General features: G+C 39.9%; 1 protein-coding gene across 6 annotated transcripts in view; it reads left to right on the top strand.

The window, feature by feature from the left end:
• Arhgap6 (Rho GTPase activating protein 6) overlaps nt 1–21,943 on the top strand; it is a 434,648-nt gene that overhangs the window by 176,320 nt on the left and 236,385 nt on the right. The window contains exon 1 of one of the 6 annotated variants that reach the window (XM_070040891.1): nt 15,931–16,387. The exons of 4 other annotated variants lie outside the window; for them this stretch is intronic. In XM_070040891.1, the coding sequence (XP_069896992.1) occupies nt 16,343–16,387 (45 nt within the window). In that variant the 5' untranslated portion in view covers nt 15,931–16,342. Of the gene's footprint in view, nt 1–15,930; nt 16,388–21,943 lie in introns of those variants that run through there. One more of the 6 variants, XM_070040897.1, reaches the window with a different exon arrangement.

Genomic DNA, 21,943 nt, shown 5'->3' on the forward strand with positions numbered 1-21,943 from the left:
AAGGAGCAATTGCTGGCATTGCAGTTGACAGCTAGTGCTGCAACCACTCATGCTATTTGTTCTCATCTACTGGAGACATAGTTATGAACAATGTTCAGCAAATATTCCTCAAGTGGCTGTTCTATAATAGGCATGGGACCAAGCTCTTAGGTAAAAGATGAATATAACAGCTCTGTTTTTGAAAGTAAGGCATAATAAACACAGAAAAAAATCCTCTTGAAAACCAAGGAATAATGTTTAACATGTAACCTTGAATTGCAAAGGATATCTCCTGGGTAAGAAGCCAAGAAAGTAGATGTCAGATTTTGTAATATTCAGGGCATGGAGAAATACTACATGAATTGGGCTTGTGGCTGAAAATGAACTAGATTTCTAAATACCTCCTGCATTCTTGGCTGGAAGTTTCATAGGTAACAAATGTGTGTGTGTGTGTGTGTGTGTGTGTGTGTGTGTGTGTGTGTGTGTGTGTGTGTGCGTGCGCGCGCATGCGCTTGCGCAAGTATAGAGCTTGAACTCAGGGCACTGAGCTCTTGCTTAGATTTTTTGCTTAAGATTAGTATTCTACTACTTGAGCCACACCTCCACTTTCAGGTTTTTGGTGATTAATTGGAGATAAGAGTCTCATAGACTTTCTGTCCTAAGCTGGCTTTGAACCTCAATCCTCAGATCTCAACTTCCTAAGTTGTTAGAATTACAGACATGATCCACCAGAACCTGGAATTACAGATAACCTATCTATGTGTAATAGATATCTTTAGAAGTCACAGCTTGTGCCCTAAAAATGAATAACAATTTGAATTTTCTTCTTGTGAGTGGTCTAGGGTTTTAAAGACTAGATAGCATTGCAAGAGCTCCAATGAGCAAATATAAACAGGGATGTCTTAGGAACTTCTGCTTTTCTGGTCTCAGAGCCTGTGACATGTTGTATAATTGAATCCACTGTAAATGGTGCAAGCCTAGTTCATCATTGGAGTGAGGGATACTAAGGGACTAACAAGTGTATGCTCAAAAGTAAGATAAAATCTTCAAAGTGAGCAAGGACACTAGGAAGACTTTGCTTTTTAATTTAAAAAAATCAGAGTGGGGGTGGGAGAAGTACCTTATCACACAGTATGAGAATAATAAATAAAAGTATGACACAGAACATTTTCTGCATTATTTCTATTGCTCTAAAAAATAGAGTTGAAGTTGCTTTCTACAGACAAAATGAACTCTGAATATATTCATCTGAGATTTCTAGAAATAAACCTGTTTCTCTTTGGTAAACTTGTCTGTCTGATACAAGATTATTACTAAAGCAAAATAATAGAGATGTTAATTGAAATGAATATCTGGAAGGTCCAGTTTTTGTTCAGATTTGTAAAACTTCAGGAGTGAAAATATAAAAACCAAAAGGAAGAAGGAAAAAAGTATGAATTCAGATTTCTAATTTAAGAATAAGTATTTTCTGTAAAAGGCCAGCTATTTTTGTAGGTCATTCAGTCACTACTCACTTGTCCTGGTAAACAAGAAAGCAGTATAGACAAATACTTAAATGAATAGTTGTGACTGTGCTTCAAGAAGACTTTATAGAAGCTGAAATGTGAATTTCTTATCATTTTGAAACATCTCATAGTATTCTTCTCAGTTTTTCCAACCATTTAAAGATGAAGAAACCAATCTCACCCGTTCTTAGGTTGGATCTAAGACATACACCTTCCCACAAGTTTATTCTTTTAGAGACCAGTGTCTGAAAAGCAACATGCTTGCTCTTTGAAGTGTTTTCAAATTTTCTTCTTTGGCATTTTCCTAGTTTTTTCTAGAACTATTGTTTTGCTCCTGTAACACTTTCTAATATCAGTCATCCTGCATTTATTAAGTACTCACCATGAACTGAAATGCTGAGGACAGACGTCAGAGGAAAAGAAAATATTAGGAATAGAACGTGGTACAGATGCTCCTCTATTTATGGAATTTTAGCTTATGCACTTTCATAGATCCAAATGAAAGCAAACTCTGGAGAAAAACCCTCTGGCTCACTCCTCACTGTTCAAATATGCCTCAAGAGGTTCTGGAAGCATTAAAAAATTCTGCCAGTTTATTTTTTTTAATTTCTCAAATTTTCAGTCTATAAAATAATTAAACATTTGTCCCATTTCTGGTCATTAAGAAGTTTTACCATAAGCTCCATCTTAAGTGATAACCTCACAAGACAGGAGAATAAAATAGTAGTAAGGAAACAGCCAAACCAACTTTTCCACTTTGAAAAATTGAAGCAAGTTAAAATTTTCCTTGCAAGTCCTATGACAGGAAGCACAATTTTGAAGACAAAGATGATATCATGCAGCCTGTGACAAATGCACACATTAATAGAGAACTTTTATGGACCTAGCACAGCAATTATATAAATTTGTGTATATATATAATCATGTATATATATACACATGTGTTTATATGTGTGTGTGTATATATGTACGTGTCTATATATGTATATGCTTCTCAACTTATAATGGAACAATGGCTCTATAAACTCATCATAAGTCAAAGAAGTATTTGATCTACTTCTCTTGCTGAACACTTAGCTTAGCTGTACCCTGCACTGTAGAGTCTTGCTTTTTTCCCTCTTTTTTCCCCCCTCTTTTTTCTTTTCCCTTTTTTCCAGTTGACTGGAAAATGTTTCTTTCTGCCACTGTTCAGGGCTACCACACCACATATCACTAGCCTAGGGAAAGATGAAGTTAAGAGATCACTTTCTATTGAATGTGTATCATGTTTGGATGATCAGAAAGTTGAAAATAGTAAGTCAAGCCTCAAAGTCATTGACTAGCTATATCTATTTGTACATCTGTACATTTATATATCTATATATAGACATCTGAGCATATACTACACATCTCAATTAATCTCCACCAAAACAATGTGGTCATCAACAAATGATACCATAGAATGATGGATGAAACAGAGAAACATTAAGAGTGCACCTGGATAATCAGTATCTTGAGCTGATTTATGTTTATTCAGTACAAGCAAACAAATCTATTAGTAAAGATTACCCAAGCATTGATGTTGTGATGTGTTTCATTTCCATCACTGAAGTCTCCTCACCTAAGTGGTAAAATGAAACGAGGGTGCTAAAGATGTTAAAGGATTCCGTTTAGGGTCTAGGAAGGTGGCTCAGTGGTAGAACGCTTGCCTTGCATGCCTGAGGCCCTGAGTTCTATTCCTCAGCACCACGTAAGCAAAAAGAGAAAAGCCAGAAGTGGTGCTGTGGCTCAAGTGGCAGAGTGCTAGCCTTGAGCTGAAGAGCTGAGGGACAGCGCCCAGGCCCAGAGTTCAGGCCCCATGACCAGACCCCCCCAAAAAAAAGGATTCCCTTTAGTACAAAAAGGCAGATCACCCATTTTAAATTTTCTGTGTCTGAAATGAAACAAGTCTAAGATTAGCAAGGAGGGTTATTAATAGGGCATATTGTCAAGCTTGGGAACACTGGTCCATATTTTACCCTGCTGGAAATACAGCTGGGGACTACAAACTACCTTGTTCAGGACCTCAGGATACAGGAATAGGATCATAAAGAGCCTTCAGAGCTTAAGTTTTTAAGCCCAAATCACACTGATCACTCTTGGTACTCTGCCCAGACTATCTCAGATATTATTATTATTATTATTATTATTATTTTACCAATTCTGTGTTCTGGTCTCATTCCCAGTTTCTGTGTGGTTGGCTACTAGTGAACATTAGTGAAATTCTGCAGAGGTCTTCCTATGGGCTTCTGAAACACTTTCCCTGTGGCAGGAAGTGCCTGGGAGTTTGCACCAACATGAGTTATCCCATAGTCTATGGCTAGAAGGAGTGAAGACATTCAAGTTCAAAATTCCTTTGGTTTAAAGTAGAACAAACTCTGGGATGTCATTTGTACTCCAGATCTGTTCCCCTCAGGGGCAGGCTGAGATTTTGGACTATGCTAGAATTCGTGTATTACTGGTCTTCTTCCCCTTCCCAACCCTATTCTGTTCACCCCTTCCCACATTCTCTTGGGAACACATTCTTAGTAAATCATTTGCACATTGATCCTTATCTTAGTATCTGTTTCAAGGCAACTGTACCTCATGCTCTATATTACTAACAGAAAGAAATAGCACAAGACCTTGCCTCAGGTAGCACTGACAGAATGAATTAAAGAACGAGCAGGATGATTGAGAAGCCAGGTTCAAGATAGCTGTGACTCATGTCAGAGAAACAGAGCAGGAATGGAACACATAAAGACCAATGATTACAGCTTAGAATTTAGAGGTCTTGTAGTGAAACTGCCCACATACTGCAGCCTCTCCAGGCTCTAAATATTGTGAGCAAAAACATGCTATCACGGCCTGAAACAGCTGCCTGTCTTCTCCTGAACCCCAAACTCCAAGAATGAAAGCCATTTCTAGACATCATTAATTGCTTACACTGCAGATCAGGCTGTCAGAATATATCCTGGACATTTCTATTTCTTTCTTTCCTTCCTTCCTTCCTTCCTTCCTTCCTTCCTTCCTTCCTTCCTTCCTTCCTTCCTTCCTTCCTTCCTTCCTTCCTTCCTTCTTTCTTTCTTTCTCTTCCTTCCTTCCTTTTCTTTCTTTGTGATTTTTCCTTGTTTCTGTCTTTTCTTCCTCCCTCCCTTCCTTCAAAATAAGGAATTATATTCTATACAATTCATTCATTTAACATAAATAATTCACTGGTTTTAGCATCTACAAAAGTGTACATCCATCACCACAAACAATTTTAGAACATGTTCACTAGCCCCAAAAGAATGTCCCCTTGGACTTCTGTAACTCTTCAACACCCCAGTCTCCAGTCCTAGGACATTACAACCAACTCTTGGTCTCTGAATTTATGGATTGTGAATATGTTCTATAATCATATGTTTTGAATTCGGACTGGTTACTTTTAATTAGCATAGAAGTTCTTGGTGCATCATGTAACAGTTCTTCGCTCCTTTTATGGCCATGTAATCATCCATTGAATGGATAGATTTTATCTGTTTATAATTTATCATGTGAGGGGCAAGTGAGTTGTTTCCACCTTTTGGTTATTATGAATAATTGTGCTATGACAGTTTGCGACAATTTTTTGTGGATATATGTTTTCATTTTTCTTGTATATATAATCACAAGTATAATTCAGATATAGAAATTTATTTCATAAATCCAGCCATAATCTGTGTCCTTATACAACATCTACCCTTGCCTTTTTGTCTAACCCTCTAGGAAAATATGGACAAAGACTTAACTTCAAATCATTCATTACTGTCTTCATGTCCTACTTTAGTTTTATAGTCTATTCATTCAATCATTCCACTGCAGAATATGGTACTTAAAGAAATGCAAGCTGAGAACTTTGAAGTTGTTGCATTATATGTTATGATGTACAAAACAGCTTTCATTTGTTTTACAGCTCAGATTTTCCTATCCACAGCAGGGACCTAGTGGCTAATAATTTTGCCAAGAGAGGAGACAACAAAAAATTTTCTTGGTACAACTAATAACTTATGATATGTATTTCACATGTTAATGTAAGAAAAAAGAATTCTGTAGTTTTCTAAAATATAATTTAATGGGAGTCACTTATTCTAAGATCTTTGAAAGAAATCACGTGTAACCTATTCTTTTACTCTTAGACATGAAGTTAATAGGGGAGAACTGTAGCAAATTGCTTATAGTTCTGAGTTATACTGAACAGGGCCAAGTGTTATGTTCAGTTCTGGATCTGATTCTTGCTCGATACTTCTATACTTAGGGATATTTTCCATCTTCTTTTAATATGAAGTTCAGAAATTCTGGCATTGTATCCTGTCAGCCTCATGACCTTGAGCAAGCCTCTTGACAAGCCTTTCTAAGCATCCATTTCTTTATATCATTACTACTGTTATCTGTGGTCCTCAGCCTTTGTTGTATATAATAACAACAAAGGGATATAGCTTAAAATGTCAGTGCAGAGTTGCTGCTCAAGGAGATTCTTATTCTGTATGTTTTGGAGAGGTCGTCACAATCAATTTGCCAATGCCTACGGCCCTGAATTGCAGGCTTTCATATAGAGATTAGCCTTTTCTCTTTAGACATTTTTCTTCTACTCCTGGCTTCTGAAAGGGAGGAGAAATCTTATGGTAAAGCTTTCCATATCTTCATCTATACTCTGTAAATGAACATAAGGAAAGATCTAAGTTGAATCATGAAAATGACCTAGTCTGATATTTAGATTCTGATTTATTAGAACGTATTTTAACCAGAGTAACTTTACCCATAAAGTAGACTTCTCCACTCTGGCATTATTGATAGTGGGGAAAGATCATCATTTGTTCTAGGTGGGAATCTGTCCTGTGCATTGTAAAAAGCTGAGAGGTATCCCTGGCCTTTAGCCACTACATACCAGTAGCAACGTCAGGCCTTTCTTTTCCTTCACCACTACCAGCCTTCAAATTGCAACAACTAAAATGAACCAAGATGACACCAAATGTGCCCTGAAATTTGCCCTGACTGTGAACTAACTATCTTCATAAAACATGGCCTCAAAATTTAAAAAACAAGGGGCTGGGAAGGTGGCTCAGTGGTAGAGCACTTGCCTTGCATGCATGAGGCCCTGGGTTCGATTCCTCAGCACCACATAAGCAAAAAGAAAAAAGCCAGAAGTGGCGCTGTGGCTCAAGTGGTAGAGCGCTAGCCTTGAGCTGAAGAGCTGAGGGACAGTGCCCAAGTCCAGAGTTCAGGCTCCACGACTGGACCTCAAAAAATTTTAAAAACAACAACTAGGTTTGGATAGCCCCGGGAACACATGCTTGTAATCCTACCACTTGAAAAACTGTGTTCTAGGACAGACTGGTTATACAGTAAGACACTGAAAACAAATCCAAAATCAAGCAATAAGAGAAATTAGGCACAGAGAAGTTTCCTTTGAGTGGTTTTCCTTGCACAGGAAAGCAAGAAAGCCTTTGCTAAATTGGTGCTCAACCTTTTTATACTAAGTAATTCTTGGAGATCTGGAGCTCTCTGGCTCATCTTCTATTTGTTGGATTAATGGGATACAGATAGGTTAAGTGACTTGGCAGGAGAGGCACATTCTGTTTTATTCTCCTTGTTTTATTACACTTCTTACAACAAAATTTTGGTGTTTGCCTTATATATGCTGATCTTTATCATAATCATAAGATAGATTTACAGGGAGAAGCACTACATATAAAAATGCTTTGAAAAATGCCAGTCACCAGAGTGATGCCAGGTGTTACCTTTTGTACTTCTGCTGAGCCTCTAAACTAATCAAGTTCCAAAGGACTCCACAGTGGTTGGTCAGTTTTAATCCCACAAATGGCCAAAACAGCCTGTTAGCATCTGAACAACTTGCTATGTTGAGGAGTTATGAGTCTCAGGCTCAGCTCTACTTTTCTCACTCTGGGGAAATTTCATCCTGTTTTTATTTTTTTTCTTGGTGGGGGAAGCAGGGAGTTAAGGAATGTAAGCCACCATATTATGAGTGTGAGATGTACTACTAAGTAGAAATTATTCAAGAATGAATTTCTCATGTCTATAAAATTTTTCTCAACTTTGTCATTTGAAGCCAAATCGTACTTTGTTGTGGGTGCTGTCTGTCACATCGTAAGATGTTTAGCAGCATTCCTGGTCTCTACTCACTACATACAAGTGGCACTTCTCCCAAGTTGTGACATGCCAAAATAACTCCAAGCATTGCCAAATGTTCCCTTGGGGGCAAAACTATCCTCATTTGAGAACCACTGAGCTAGAAGATATGGGAGAAGCACTGGTAAGTTAACAAATGAAGCCGACTTATCAAAGAGATTCTACCTTGAAATATGATTTTGAGTCCAATTTCCATTTTTTCATTATGAACAGGCAGCTTAAAATTGCAAAAAAATAAATGTTTTCTTATGATATTTTCATACACATAGAGGCAATGTACTTCAATTATATCCATCCCTTTATTACCCTTCTGTCATTTTCTCCTCCCCCCAATTCTACTGTTATTCATTTTTCTTTGGTAAAAATCTAGATTCTACACATAAGAGAAAGCTATGATATTTTTCTTTCTCATCTGGCATATTTTGCTTACGATGATGAACTCAAGTTCTAGCCATTTTATGCAAATAACAGTTTCATTCTTCTTTAAGAATGAATATATCTCACTTTCAAAAAATACATTCACCTACTGATCGTCAAAAGATTGATTCCACAACTTGGCTTTTGTGAATAGTTCTGCAGTAAATGTGTACAGGCCTCTCTAGACAATGCCGACTTTGATTAATTTTGATATATACTTGAAAGTGGAATAATAGGATCACATAATGACTCTATTTTTAGATTTTTGAGAAATATTCATACTGACTTCTATAGTGAATGCACAAATATTAATTTACATTTCCAACAATAACGTGTAAAAGAGCTCCTTTTCTTATCTCCATCCTCACTGGCATTTGTTTTTTGTTTTCTTGGTAATAACTATTTTGACTCATATGAAATGTAATTTCATTCTAATTAAACCTTTATGGTTAAACATTCTTTCACATCTTTATTGGCAATTAGTAGCTAGGATTACAGGTGTGTGTGTGTGTGTGTGTGTGTGTGTGTGTGTGTGTGTGTGTGTGTGTGTGTGTGTGTGTGTGTGTGTGTGTGTGTGTGTGTGTGTGTGTGTGTGTGTGTGTGTGTGTGTGTGTGTGTGTGTGTGTGTGTGTATGTGTGTGTGTGTATTTTGTTTCAATCCTGGGGCTTGAACTCAGGACCTGGATGTGTTATTGAACTGTTTTGCTCAAGTCTAGCCCTCTACCACTTGAACCATAGCTCCACTTCAGCCTTTTGGTGGTTCATTATAAATTATCAACTCTTGGACTTTTCTGTATGAGCTGGATTTGAACCATGATCCTCAGATCTCAGTCTCCTAAGTAGCTACAATTATAAGCGTGAACTACCGACACCCAGTTTGGTCTATATGTTGAGTTCTATTTTTATGTGGTTTATCAAGATAAACTGGTTTTATCAAATGTGTTTGGAAGCATTTCTTGCATTTCTGTTTTTGAATAGGAGGATTATTGGTATTAGTTCTTCTTTAAAGGTTGGTAAAATTCAACAATGAACCCATCTAGTCTTAGGCTTTTCTTTGTTGGAAGATTCCATCACTGGTTTGTTGTCATTGTTCATCTCCAGCATCTGCTGCCTGCACAGTATAGAGGTCCCCAGTCATTGACTTTATCTTTGCAGAGTGCAAGCTTAAGCCTCCCTTCCCTATCATTTTGCTTAACACTCCATATTAGGATTCATTGTTAGCTCTCCCTTGGCATTCTCCATCCTCTGTCATTTACATCAAAACGTTTCAGATTCATGGAGATACCGAAAAGTTCTGGGTGTCTCTAACCTGCTACCTTAGCCCCAACTCCCATTTACATCTTAGCTCCACCATTAACTAGATGTGCAAAAAAAACAAGTTAATTACTCTCCTGGATAAAATAAAGGTTTCCTTTTCCTCACACTATGGTTGTAAGAATCCAGCTTTGTTGCTTGTAAAGAGCCCTTGGCATAATGCTCGATAAATAGTGGAATTGTTACTATTTCTTCTCATTATACTAGCACCTACAGTTTTGGCACTGTTGTGGACATTCTACAGGTTTTAGACACTTGAAACATCACAGGAAATGAAAGGTTTGGACTTGGAGGGGTAACAGCAATAAAGTAGGAACATTAGATTATAGATATAAATGAAAAGTCATTGCTTTGTTTTCAAGCTGTTATTTGGAAAGTCAGTTCTGGAAAATAGTGAGTTCTTTTTTGCCTAATGACTCTTGAATAGAACATTTATTTTAGAAACATATCTCTGTGGGTCCTTTTTAAGGGCACTGTTCTCACTTCCTGGCAATGACTAGCAGTTCTTCAGTAAACATATCGAAATGGCCAGAGTAGAACAAAACACAGACACCATATGGAACCTGTTGTAATGGTTGGCTTACCTTCACTGTCTTTCACTTGACTTCCTTCTCTGTATTCTCAGATCCTCACACATCAGCCCATGATCCTCTTTGAAGTAGGTATTGAACCACTAGATAATAATACAAGGTTGTACCAGGACATACTCTTGTCACTAGTCTATCCTACATGATGGCAGCTGCAGACACTCTCCTTGTGTCCACTTGAAATTCCTCATTTACTGATCTTGGTCACAGGTCTATCTTAAGGCTCCTTAACTTGTCTCTTTAATATGTCTCTTTAACTTGGAGAAAGCAGTGGATTCATTTGTTCTTCCTTGGACCTCTCCTAGCTACACAGCAAAATGGTATTTCCTGAAGTGGCATATATGTTTACAATCTGTGCACTGAGTTCTTCCCTTATTATGTTAAACTTCTTAGAGAAATGTCCCCTTCCCAAATACAACATGAAAATCCTTTGTTCCTGCTTGTGCAGGTGGGTCAAATTAGCAATGGTATTATTGGTGTCAGTGCCCCAGCAGGGCTGGAAAATCTCCCAGGATCACTTCCAGAAGACATGCAAATTTGGACCATGAAGGCACCGAGATACTTTCAAGCTCTTCTTCCTGATCCAATTTCATCTTTGGAGCCCTGCAAAAAAGACTAAAAAAGAGTCAACTCTAAACTATTTCAACCTTTATATAAACTATGCTTCGTCTATTTATATGATAGTGTAAATAAAGATCTTAATTAATATAATCCATTTAGAAAACTGTGGGTGAACTCTCTAGCAATGTTAATGATAAGCATGCCTATGACCAGCAACTCAATTTCTAGAATTTCTCCCTCTACAATGTCATGAACATGTATGTAGGGAGATATGCAATGTTTTTCACTAGTACATAATTGGATTGCACATAAAAGTACATCAGCAGTTCAAAAGATAATGGTAACTGCAGACAATACCACACAGATAGCAATGCATATAAGCAAGCAGTAACAACATGGATACATATTTGATATATAGGGTTACACAAAAAATATAGGTAGTATCATAACAAATGTATGGATTTGAGTATATAAAGATAGAAAACAGTCAATTACAAACTTTAATAGTCACTGATACATAACTTTCAAAAAGCAGTGGTTCTCTATCAGCAGTGATTTTTTTTCTACTTCTGCACAAGAGGACAAGTCAATTGAAAATGTCTGCTGACATTGTTTTGTTGTTAATAGTTAAAGGCCAGACATGCAGCTAAATATGCTACAATGCACAGGATGGCTCCACAATGGAGAATTGTGAGTCTTGAAATGCCAAAAGTACTGGGATTGTCAAACCCTGCTGTAAAAGCGAAGCAAGAAAGCAACTGTGTCTGACACTGGGAGGGAGGAGGAGTGCAGCTAGGAGAGATGAGAGTCTGAACTATCAGCAATTTCTATTCCATAATTGGAGTGAAGTTTAGATGGATGCTTGTCCTGTAATAATTCATTAATTCATCTTAAGTCAATTATGTGTTAACATTGTTTTTATTTATTTATTTATTTATTTATTTATTTATTTTTTGGTCAGTTGTGGGGCTTGAACTCTGGGCCTGGGTGCTGTCGCTCAGCTCTTCAGCTCAAGGCAAGTGCTCTACCACTTGAGCCATAGTGATACTTCTGGTTTTCTAATAGTTTATTAGAGATAAGAGTCTCATGGACTTTCCTGCCCAGGCTGGCTTTGAATTGTGATCCTCAGACCTCAGCCTCATAAGTAGCTAGGATTATAGGCATGAGCTACCAGTGCCTGGCTTGTTTTTATTCATTTATTTTTCACATTACAGTATGGTAAAGAGCTGGATGGATGAGTACAGGATCAGAATGAGTTTTAGAGAAGGCCTCATACCTATTCTGTTAACAGCATTGGGCCTACTCCAAGAAGGGCTCTATCCTTTGATCCTTGTGTGTGTGTGTGTGTGTGTGTGTGTGTGTGTGTGTGTGTGTGTGTGTGTATGTGTGTGTGTGTGTGTGTGTGTGTGTGTGTGTGTGTGTGTGTGTGTGTTCAGCTGTTCCTAAAGTGTGAGGTTGAATTTGCTCTTTCAAATTTAATTAAACTTTTTCCCAAAAGAAATTAACCACCTTTGGGTGAGTACCAAATGTGGAGATTATAGACAAGACTTTCAATGTCAGTGATCTGTAGAAAGGATCACGTTCAGTCTTGGAAATACTGTAATATTTGAGAACAAGAAGACATAGAAATTTTGCTCCTAGCATGACATGTACATTTCCCTTACAGGCGATGCTGGTACAGTGACTCATGGAGATTATTTTTAAGTCCCTTCTGGGAAGAATTATAAACATCAGAGAAAATTTATTTGTTAAAAAAAGACTAAATCGAAATAAGCCCACAGTCAATGAATTGTATGAATCTCTAGTCTATCTGAAGTGATGTTTACATTTTGCTTCTTGTTCCCCCTTTTTTTTCTCTGTCTCTCACCTAAATGATCACACTTGAACTTTGAAACCTCATGCTATGTAAATATATGGTTCCGTTGACATAGATCAATATCTAAACAGAGTATGCCCTTAAAAATATGTGTGCAGGGACTGGAATGTGGCTTAGTGGTAAAGTGCTTGCCTAGCATGGATGTAGCCCTGGGTTCAATTTCTCAGTAGCACACATACAGAAAAAGCCACAACTGGTACTGTGGCTAAAGTGGTACAGTGCTAGCCTTGAGCAAAAGAAGTTCAGGGACAGTGACCAGACTCTGAGTTCAAGACCCAGGACTGGCAAAAATGAATGAATGAATGAATGAATAACCAAGTTTAAAAAATAATAGAAAGATACTTGGAAGTAGGATGTACAAACAAGAAATTGTTATAAGTGTGGTGTTTAACATACTCGCTGAAATATATTTGAGAAAGATATGAATTTAAATTATTTAAAATTGAACAGACCTCTTAGAATTCAGTACAATCTTTTAGGTCCCTTCTTGATCCTTGAAAAAATGAGCTGAGAATTGAAGGGGAGAATGATTCTTTTTTTCCCATTTTTTCATAATAAGTTTTTTTTGTTGTGAAAAATACTGTACAGAGGGGTTACAGTTACATGGGCAAGGTAATGAGTACATTTCTTATCAAGCATTGTTGCCTCCCCCTTTGTTTTTCCCCTCCCATCCCTTCCCTCCCACCTCCTCAACTACACTCCCTCCCCGCTCCCCACCTAAATTGTACTGTTCATTGTTTTTTCAACATAGTGTCTTAGAAGATGAAGTTAAGTCTTTCCCCATAGACTGATGGCTTATTGACTTAAGTGCTTTCTCCTATGTCACAAAACTCTTCTAACACGGGGGGAAAATCAATTGCATTTGAAAATGTCTTGCCAACTTAGCAAAGACCCTTTAACAAGAACTATTCTAGAAAACAGAAGTCATTCCACAAAGTAAGTACACCATTTGAAAATAATGATTTCTTTTTGTGTAATAATGTAATTTAGTGACAATAGACTTGTCAAGGGCAAAATGTGAGCAAAATCTACGATGACGCAGTTTTAAGACATGTCTTGATCAAGGGTAACAATCAAGACTAGTGAAGGATTTTTTTAACCCCCAGGGAGTCACCTCACATTGCACAGGTGTGTGTGTGTGTGTGTGTGTGTGTGTGTGTGTGTGTGTGTGTGTGTGTTATAATCTCAACAGTGAAGCAGGGAAGTAGGGAAAGGAAATTTTCACTTTGGGGTTTTAGAGAAACTTTGTGCCAGTACAACAGAAGAAAAAGATCATTAAGCTGGAAATTTCATCTTTCTGAATAAACCACAGTAAAGCAAACGTCTCTAAAGTGGACATATCATGGTCATTACACCTCATTTGCATGTATATGCCCTCCTTAGACGTTCCAATTGCAATTCAAAGCTGGGGCTGGTTCTCTGCCTCATTCTAAGAGTCTTTCATGGTTTTACTCTGAAAGTTGTTTTCAGAAGCAGATGACAATGAAAGGAAAGTAAGGACTTTGGTGTGTCATTTTTCCAGTTCTGCCTGGACATGTCACAGAGCAGGAAGTCCTCCATGGTGAATCAGCTTGCTTTGTGCTCCCTCACTCCACATAGCAAAGGTGAAATAGGCCCAGCAGTATGCATGGGCAATAAGATTGAGCCAATCATTCAATCGACTTTATCTTAAGACAGGCAATACTTGGACTAGAAGCTCTTGTTCTTAGCAGGTGATTAATTTAAATTTAATTTACTTTTTATCACAGTGTACAATAAACATAGTGAAAGGTGAAAATTGCACCAATCTGAACTATCCTACACAGTGAATATGGATGTGCTCCAGCAAGTGCCTTACAGATCAAGAAAAGACCATTTTCAGCATTCCAGAAATTTCCCTTATAATCTCTTCCCAGTCTATTCCATCATGTCCTTTGATAACTATCATTTGGACTTCTGCAACTGTAGATCACATTCATTCAGTTGCAGAAGGCATAAATGAAATCATACAGCATATTCTTGTGATTCATGTGTCCCAACCTAATGTTTGTGAAGTTGACTTATTGTGTGTATTGCTAACATTTTTCCTTGTTCATTGCTGAGTAGTATTCTGTTATGAACATACAACATGGAGTAGTGCACATTTAGGTTGATTTCACTGTGGGTATTGTTAAAGAGATTATGAAACACTCTAGTTCATGACAAGGCCATTAGCATTCCTTTCTCTGTGTGTGCAGGTGTAGATTTGCTGGCTCTGAGGTTAGGCACATGAGCAGCTCTAGTGTGTACAGCTATGTACAACTGAACTCTCTTCAGATTATCAAGTGTTAGTCTTCTTCAGGCTTTCTCCACCCCCTCTATTCACATTCCCAGTACAGATTATAATCATGCTACTAGTTGTTTAAAAATAATTATATGCGAATGGATGATCCAGTTCATATAAATTTTAAAGGTTCAAGCATAGGGGCCACATAATATCCTCCAGTTCCTACATCAGTGTATTTATATGGTACCTTAAAGAATTAGCAGAAGCCACCCCCAAACCCACCTTCTACTTCATAGCCATCCTTCTTATGCATGGATTGATTAGTGACATGAGACTATAATCGGTATTCGGCCCCAGATGTGTTTGTCTGTACCCACTTGTGGAAGGGTGCACAATTCTGCAACTCGGGGAACTTGTGAGTTGTTTGCCTGTTTATTTGTCTTGGCTAGATTTTTTGTTTGTTTGTTTTTGTTGGTTGTGTGACCTGAACTCTGGGTCTGGGCGCCGTCCCTGTGCTCTTCAGCTCAAGGCTAGTGCTCTACCACTTGAGCCACAGCAACATTTCTGATTTTCTGTTTAACTGGAGATAAGAGTCTCATGGACTTTCTTGCCTGGGCTGGCTTTGAACTGTGTTCCTCAGATCTGTAGCTAGGATTACAGGTGTGAGCCACCAGCGCCGGGCTTGGCTAGTTCTTTTAAAGGACAGATTCCAGGAGGACCAGTTTTCCTTGTGATAGTGATCCCTCGTGTGTGCTTAAAGTGATTGGGTTGACTTGACGGTGTTTGCAATGAGAGGGCGCAGTTTGCTCTGTTCCCCAATCTTTCCAATAATATCCTTTTCCGATCTGCACCCAAGAACTAAAGCATAAGGTCGCACCTGTAGCACTCTTCCTACTCCGCAGGATATATGCAGATCCATCCTGGTTCCAGTGCCAGCAAATTCTCCCGCACTTCCCCCTCCAGCGGATTTCCCCGCGGCGGCAGGGCCTAGGACTTTGGAATTGGCTTGGCCCCTAGCGGCTGGGCTAGCCTGCACCCCAGCCTCTTCCCGGAGATAACACTCCTTAGTCTTTCTCAACCCCATCCTCGTCCTTGGTAAGGGTCCCAGGGTGGGAGATTCTCCCAAAGTTAGCTAGGTTTTCCGAACGTCCAGACTCCGCCCACCCAGGGAGAAGCCGCCCAATCGCCGTCCAGAGTGCCGCCCACACCTCCTTCAAACTTCCAGCCCGTGTCTCCTGCCTTCTCCAAGGCGTTTAAGCCTCAGCCCAGGCAGCACAGGGTCCTAGGGACTGTGTGAGGAGCACCACGACGGCCCAGTGGGAGCTTCGGCGGGCCTGACACCTGTCGGGAGGTGGGGTGTGAGTGTGCTTAGTCGCTGCAGCCCCCGAACTGCTGGCAAGGGGCCCGGGGGACCAGCCAGGAGCGGAGAGGACGGAATTAAACGCCCGCCCATCGCATCGCACTTGGCCGCACCCTCCCCCCTCCCCCTGCACCACCACTGCCTCCGCCACTGGCTAGGCTACAGGACGCTGTGCCGGGGGCGCTTTGAACTGCGCTCGCTCAGCGCGCTCCGAGCGCAGCTTCCGCTCAGGGGCTTCACGGAGATGGCAGTGAAGTAAGCAGACCTCAGAGAGACACCCAGATCCCGTACTGCGCCACACAGCCTGCTGCTCGGCCAGGGCCAGGCGTGGACATGGGGGACCGTTCGTACCGAGAGAAGCCCCGGCTGCACTACGCGGTGAGTGTCCCGGCGAGCGGCCAGGCGACAGGGGGCGCCACTTAGCCAGCCTAGGCGGAATAGAGAGGGAAGGGGGTCTGGGGCTCGCTGGAGGTGCTGAGTTGTTGGGGTGTATATGAATACTAGGCACCTCCACCTGGAGTGCCACCTGCTCCAGAACTCACCTGCAATCCTCACGATCCCTTAGGGAGGCAGCCCGTGCACCCCAACTCAGCCACTTATTCAGTGGGCAAAAGCAACGTCCTGACCCAGGACCACAGGCTGTCCCCAGCAGCCTTGCTCCCTGGGGCTGGGCAAGTGTTTGATAAGATCTATTAAAGGACGGGGCCTAAATACAGAGGGTAAGCCGCAGTCAGGACCACCTAATGATCTGGGAATGTGACAGAGGAATTCTCTGGGGGGAATGTCCTAGGGTGCTTTGAAGTGGACCAATTTGGCTGCTTGGAAAGAGAATGTACTTCTCCTTCCAAGATTTGGGGGACCGAACGTTGCCTACTATCTGCTTAGTATGACAGAATGCTGCGGGGGGCGGGGGGAGGGTATCTTCAGTTGCATACTCTCCTTTTCCTCACAGGCGACTTCTCTTCTCTCTGTTGACTTAAACGTTCGAGGAATATTTATTGAGGGCCTACTAGGTGCCAGACACTGCGCTAGGCACTCAGGATTGACCCCCAGAGAATGCAACAGATGAAAAAACAAAAACAAAAACAAAACAAAACCTCATGAGGTTTGCTCTTTTTTTTTTTTTTTTAAGAAGAAGGAGTCAACATTTCCACACTAATGACTAAACAGATCAAAGACAGATCAAGATTCTAGACTGGGGTTTGTTTTGTTTTTGTTTTTTTCTTTTCTCTTTCTTTCTTTCTTTCTTTCTTTCTTTTGCTTTTAAAAGAAAGAAAAAGCAAGAAAGACCAAGCTCATTATTTTGTACTTTTAAGCTGTGTCATTTTGAGATGACACAATGCAGTTTTTCTGTCATCTGCTAATTTACAGAGTCTTCCTTGACATGAGTTCCACTGTTGAGATTGAACATTCTGACTGCCAACTCTAAAAACAGGAGCAAAACAGGCAAGACGGAAAGTTGACAGGAGTAATCAATATTTATAATACCACATAGACAGTTATCTGTCTGGTATTCACCTCCTCCCAAATCTACTCCCTACATTTAAAAAAAAAAAAACACTTTTCTTTTTTCAAGAAAGGACTCAATATGGATAGGTAATAGGCTCAGAGGTGCAGAAAATGACCCAGCTGGTTCCAGATGTGGCGCAGCCGATTGTGAGATGAGCCTGGGCACATTGTGAACCTCCTGCATGTCACTTTCCTCTGCCGGAAAAATGAGCGCCTGAATTAGAGAATCCTTTAAGTCCCTTCCCAGGCTAAGGTTCTAAGAATACTGGCCCAGCCATAGTTATTTGCCTTGCAATGCCAAGTGAGACACTTGTAAGTGATTGGTGCTTATTCCTTTCTTCAGGTACACCCGCAGGCCAGACATTGATGTTTTAAAGTGGTGGTGGGTAATCAGCTTTTTGCAGAGGGGGCTTTGCACAAAAGAAGCTGAAGGATGTGTTCTCTATGAATGTGTACCCACTATGTTTTCTGCATTTAACTGTGTGCTTGTACCGTTTGATTTAGGATCTGACCTCTCTTTATGCCCATACCAGGGGAGGTAGGGGAGGAAAGGCAAGCACTGACCTCTTAATTTAAGAAAAAAATCAATGTATCTAGTCATTCTATGAGTAACTGTTGCCTCAATTATGCAAATACATCCAATACATAACAAAATTTCAATTATTGTTTTCATTGAGCTGTTTTATTCTCCTAAAATCATAAGCTTAAGAGTCAAGATGATGGTAACATTTCCTCTTGAGTTCTGAAGATTTGTTGATGAAACAGTCCTTTGTACTGGCGCAGATTGCCATGCATGTCTATTTTGATTTAAGACTATAAAAAGGAAGGTTCCAGAGGAAATTCATTCAGATTTCAGGTTGGAAGAAGTCACCTACCTGGGCTCTCTGACGCGTCTATGCATCTTTTAGAAGAATAAAGCAGCCTCATTAAGCAGTCCCCGAATCAATCAGCTGGAAAAATGTTCTTTAATAAGACCTGTAGCTTTTCCTTTTTGCGTGTATGCCAATACTAGGGTTTGAACTCGGGGCTTTTGGGGGCCGTCCTTAGCCATTTTGCTCAACTTGACATTTTACCACTTGAGCCAAAACAACACTTTGGACTCTGATGGTTAATTGGACATCTCACAGACTTTCCTGCTGGCTTTGAACTGCCATCCTCAGATTGAAACCTCCCAAGTAGCTAGGATTACAAGTGTGAGCTAACAGTGCTTGAACTGTATTTTCATCTTAGCATCCTTGATGTTGGAAGATCAAATACTATCCTCTTTGTCTGCCTCGTTCATTTGGATTTTGGTAATTTCAGAGCTTGTTTTGCTTTTCAGCACAAATATTCCACCTACTAGGCTCAACTTGGTTTCCCCCCACTGTACGTTATACTGGGGTCTGAAGTGGTTCTTTGGTTTCTATTTCGAGAAAATAATCACCCTCTTTGTGTCTTTGGTACATACTGACTCTTCTGAAATATTATCTAGGGACGAGCATTTCATGTTGTTCCTTTGGCCCAAAGTGAGGCTGCATTGAAAGAAATCAGTGGCTCACATTGTATTCATTCAACAAACATGTGCCAAGTGCCCATTATCTGCCAAGTATTTAATCAATTTTCCAAAGTATTTAAATAGTGGAAATATTGAGTTGCTATGGACACCTCGCTCCTCTTTTTTTAAATAGACACTATACATGACAGAGAGTAAAATATACACTTAAGTAGATAAGAATATTCTGCATTTCTACTATCAGTTATATCTTTTTCAAAATATACTACAACTGTCTTTTTGTTTTATTATCACAACAAAAATATGTGTTAGGAGCTAATGTTCTCTGAAGCGTCCTCCCACGGTTTTCCCACACAGTTTAAGGCTGTCCCATCCTTCCAGCTGGGTGTTACCCTTGACACCTTTTGGTGGCCTGATCAAATTGCATTGGGAAGCATGTTTTGGTCACAACATGAAGTCAGAGTGAGGAGGAACTAGGGCACATTCTGGAGCTTTGACCCAAGAGAGAGAAGAGATGAGTACCTATACTAATTAGTAGCTGGGCAGGAGGTTGAGAGCAGTTGACATGTAGGAGAGACGCTAAGACACTGAACCAGCCAGCCTTAGCTTCAATGATTTTTGTTTTTTTTGTTTTTTGTTTTGTTTTATTGTGAAAATACTGTACAGAGGGGTTACAATTACATGGGCAAGCTAGTGAGTACATTTCTTATCAAGCATTGTAGCCTCCTCCTTTGTTTACCCTTCCCATCCCTTCCCATCCTCCCTTCCCCCCACCCAATCCTTCCCCCACCCCAGGTTGTAAAGTTCGTTTTCAACATGACAACTTGTACTTCTCATTGTTGCAACAGGTCCACCTGTATCCCTATTTAAACGATGTGTTTTTCCCCTTCCCCTCCACAAATTATACCAACATCAAATACAGTGAAAGCAGGGGTTATACTGTGGGGGAGGGACAAGCTTCAATGATTTTTAAGGGGACTAGAGTATGAAAGGCGACGATAGGAATGACTCTGTGCTCATCGCAGCATTGTTCTATCATTGGCATGTACAAATTGGAGCATAGACCCTGTCTCGGTTGATTTTAGCAGCTTCAGATCCAGCTAGTGGGTTCAAGTTTCTATTTTCTGGTTGAAGAAATCCAAAATCATAGCAGTAAATTCAAGGTGGCACAAAAATTGTTGATGACACAAACAAGAGTTTTTTCCAGGTGTGCTGATCAAACAGTGCTCTTTGGAGTCTGAGATGAACCATCTCTGTTGACATGGCTAAAATGATTGAACCCAATTATCCCTCTCCCTATTTCTTCTGTTAGAGTAACACATTAAGTCAGTGAAGTGGGGTCTTACGTGATTTAATATGATTATCCACATTGTCAAATTGCATAGGCAAATATCTCTTCACTAAGACTCCACATAGAGCTCCCCTATGACCCAGCAATCCCACTTTTGGGCATTTACCCAAATGATCACAAGCAAGACCATACTAAAGCTACCAGCACAACTATGTTTATTGCAGCATTATTTACCATAGCTAAGATATGGAACCAACCCAGATGCCCCTCAGCAGATGAATGGATCAAGAAAATGTGGTATATATACACAATGGAATTCTATGCCTCCATCAGAAAGAATGGCATTGCCCCATTTGTTAAGAAATGGAAAGACTTGGAAAAAATTCTTTTTTTTTAATATTATTTTATTTTATTTGAGAACATACTGTACAGAGGGGCTACAATTACATGGGCAGGATAATGCATACATTTCTTACCAGACTTGGAAAAAATTCTAAGTGAAGTAAGCCAGGCCCAAAGAAACATAGGTCCCATGGTTTCTCTTATTTGCAATAACTAGTATATGTCTGAGACAAGCAGAAAAGGTCAGATAAGATGATGTTAGGCAAAATGAACCCCAAGTTAAGGACTCAAATGTTTTTTTCTTGCTTGCTATTGTATCTAACATATTTATACGATATTTCTTTGTTGCTTTGTATGTCCCTCCCCCACGGTATAACCCCTGTTCTCACTGTATTTGATGTTGGTATAATTTGGGGATGGGAAGGGAAAAACAAATTGTTTAAATAGGGATACATGTGGACCGATTGCACCAATGAGATGTACAAGATGTTATGTTGAAAATGAACAATACATCTTTGGCGCGGGGTGAGGGGCGTGGGAGGATGGGGGAGGGAGATGGGAAGGGACGGTAAGGGGAATCAAAGGAGGAGGCAATAATGCTTGATAAGAAATGCACTCATTACCTTGCCCATGTAATTGTAACCCCTCTGCATGGTATTTTCACAATAAAAAAGAAAAAAAATCCCCCAAATTAAATATTCATTATGGTGATTCCATATCTTTATGTCTTTGTCAAAATCATTTTTAAAAGATCTGACTTGAAAGCTTGGCCTGGTAACTTCCTGAGGCCTAAACTGGTGTTCACTCTCACCAGAGGTAGGGACAGGCAAAAGATCTGTCTAGAAAAATCCACAATGAAATCTCCTAGACTGACATCATTTCTTTCTTTCTCTCTGGCATGTGGGAATCTAAGTGGGGATAATCTTCATTATGACTTGTCCCTCTTGTCACTTAGCAGAGTGTTGGGAATCCAGCAGGCTCTGAGGAATATGGACTGAGTGTCTAAATGAATCCAGGAGGTGGGACTTAGGTTGGGACATCTCAAAGATGTTCATTCTCTTTCCTTGTACTTGGCTGACTTCTGAGTTCTTCTGTTGCTGACCTCACTTCCTGTTTGCTGCAGTCTCCCCACTATCTGTACTCTTGACCACAACCTCATAATGAGATATTAACTGTACCCAGCTCCACTTAACCCCTCCCTAAGGAGACTTCCAGAAGGGTTTAGCCACTTGCCCTGGTAGAGAGCCTCTTTTCACCCAGAAACAGGGAACTTTGCGCATGAATTTGCACATTGGCTCTC

The sequence above is a fragment of the Dipodomys merriami genome, unplaced genomic scaffold (assembly GCF_024711535.1).
Source record: "Dipodomys merriami isolate MVZ:Mamm:240054 unplaced genomic scaffold, mDipMer1.0.p SCAF_3, whole genome shotgun sequence".
Classification (NCBI taxonomy): Eukaryota; Metazoa; Chordata; class Mammalia; order Rodentia; family Heteromyidae; genus Dipodomys; species Dipodomys merriami.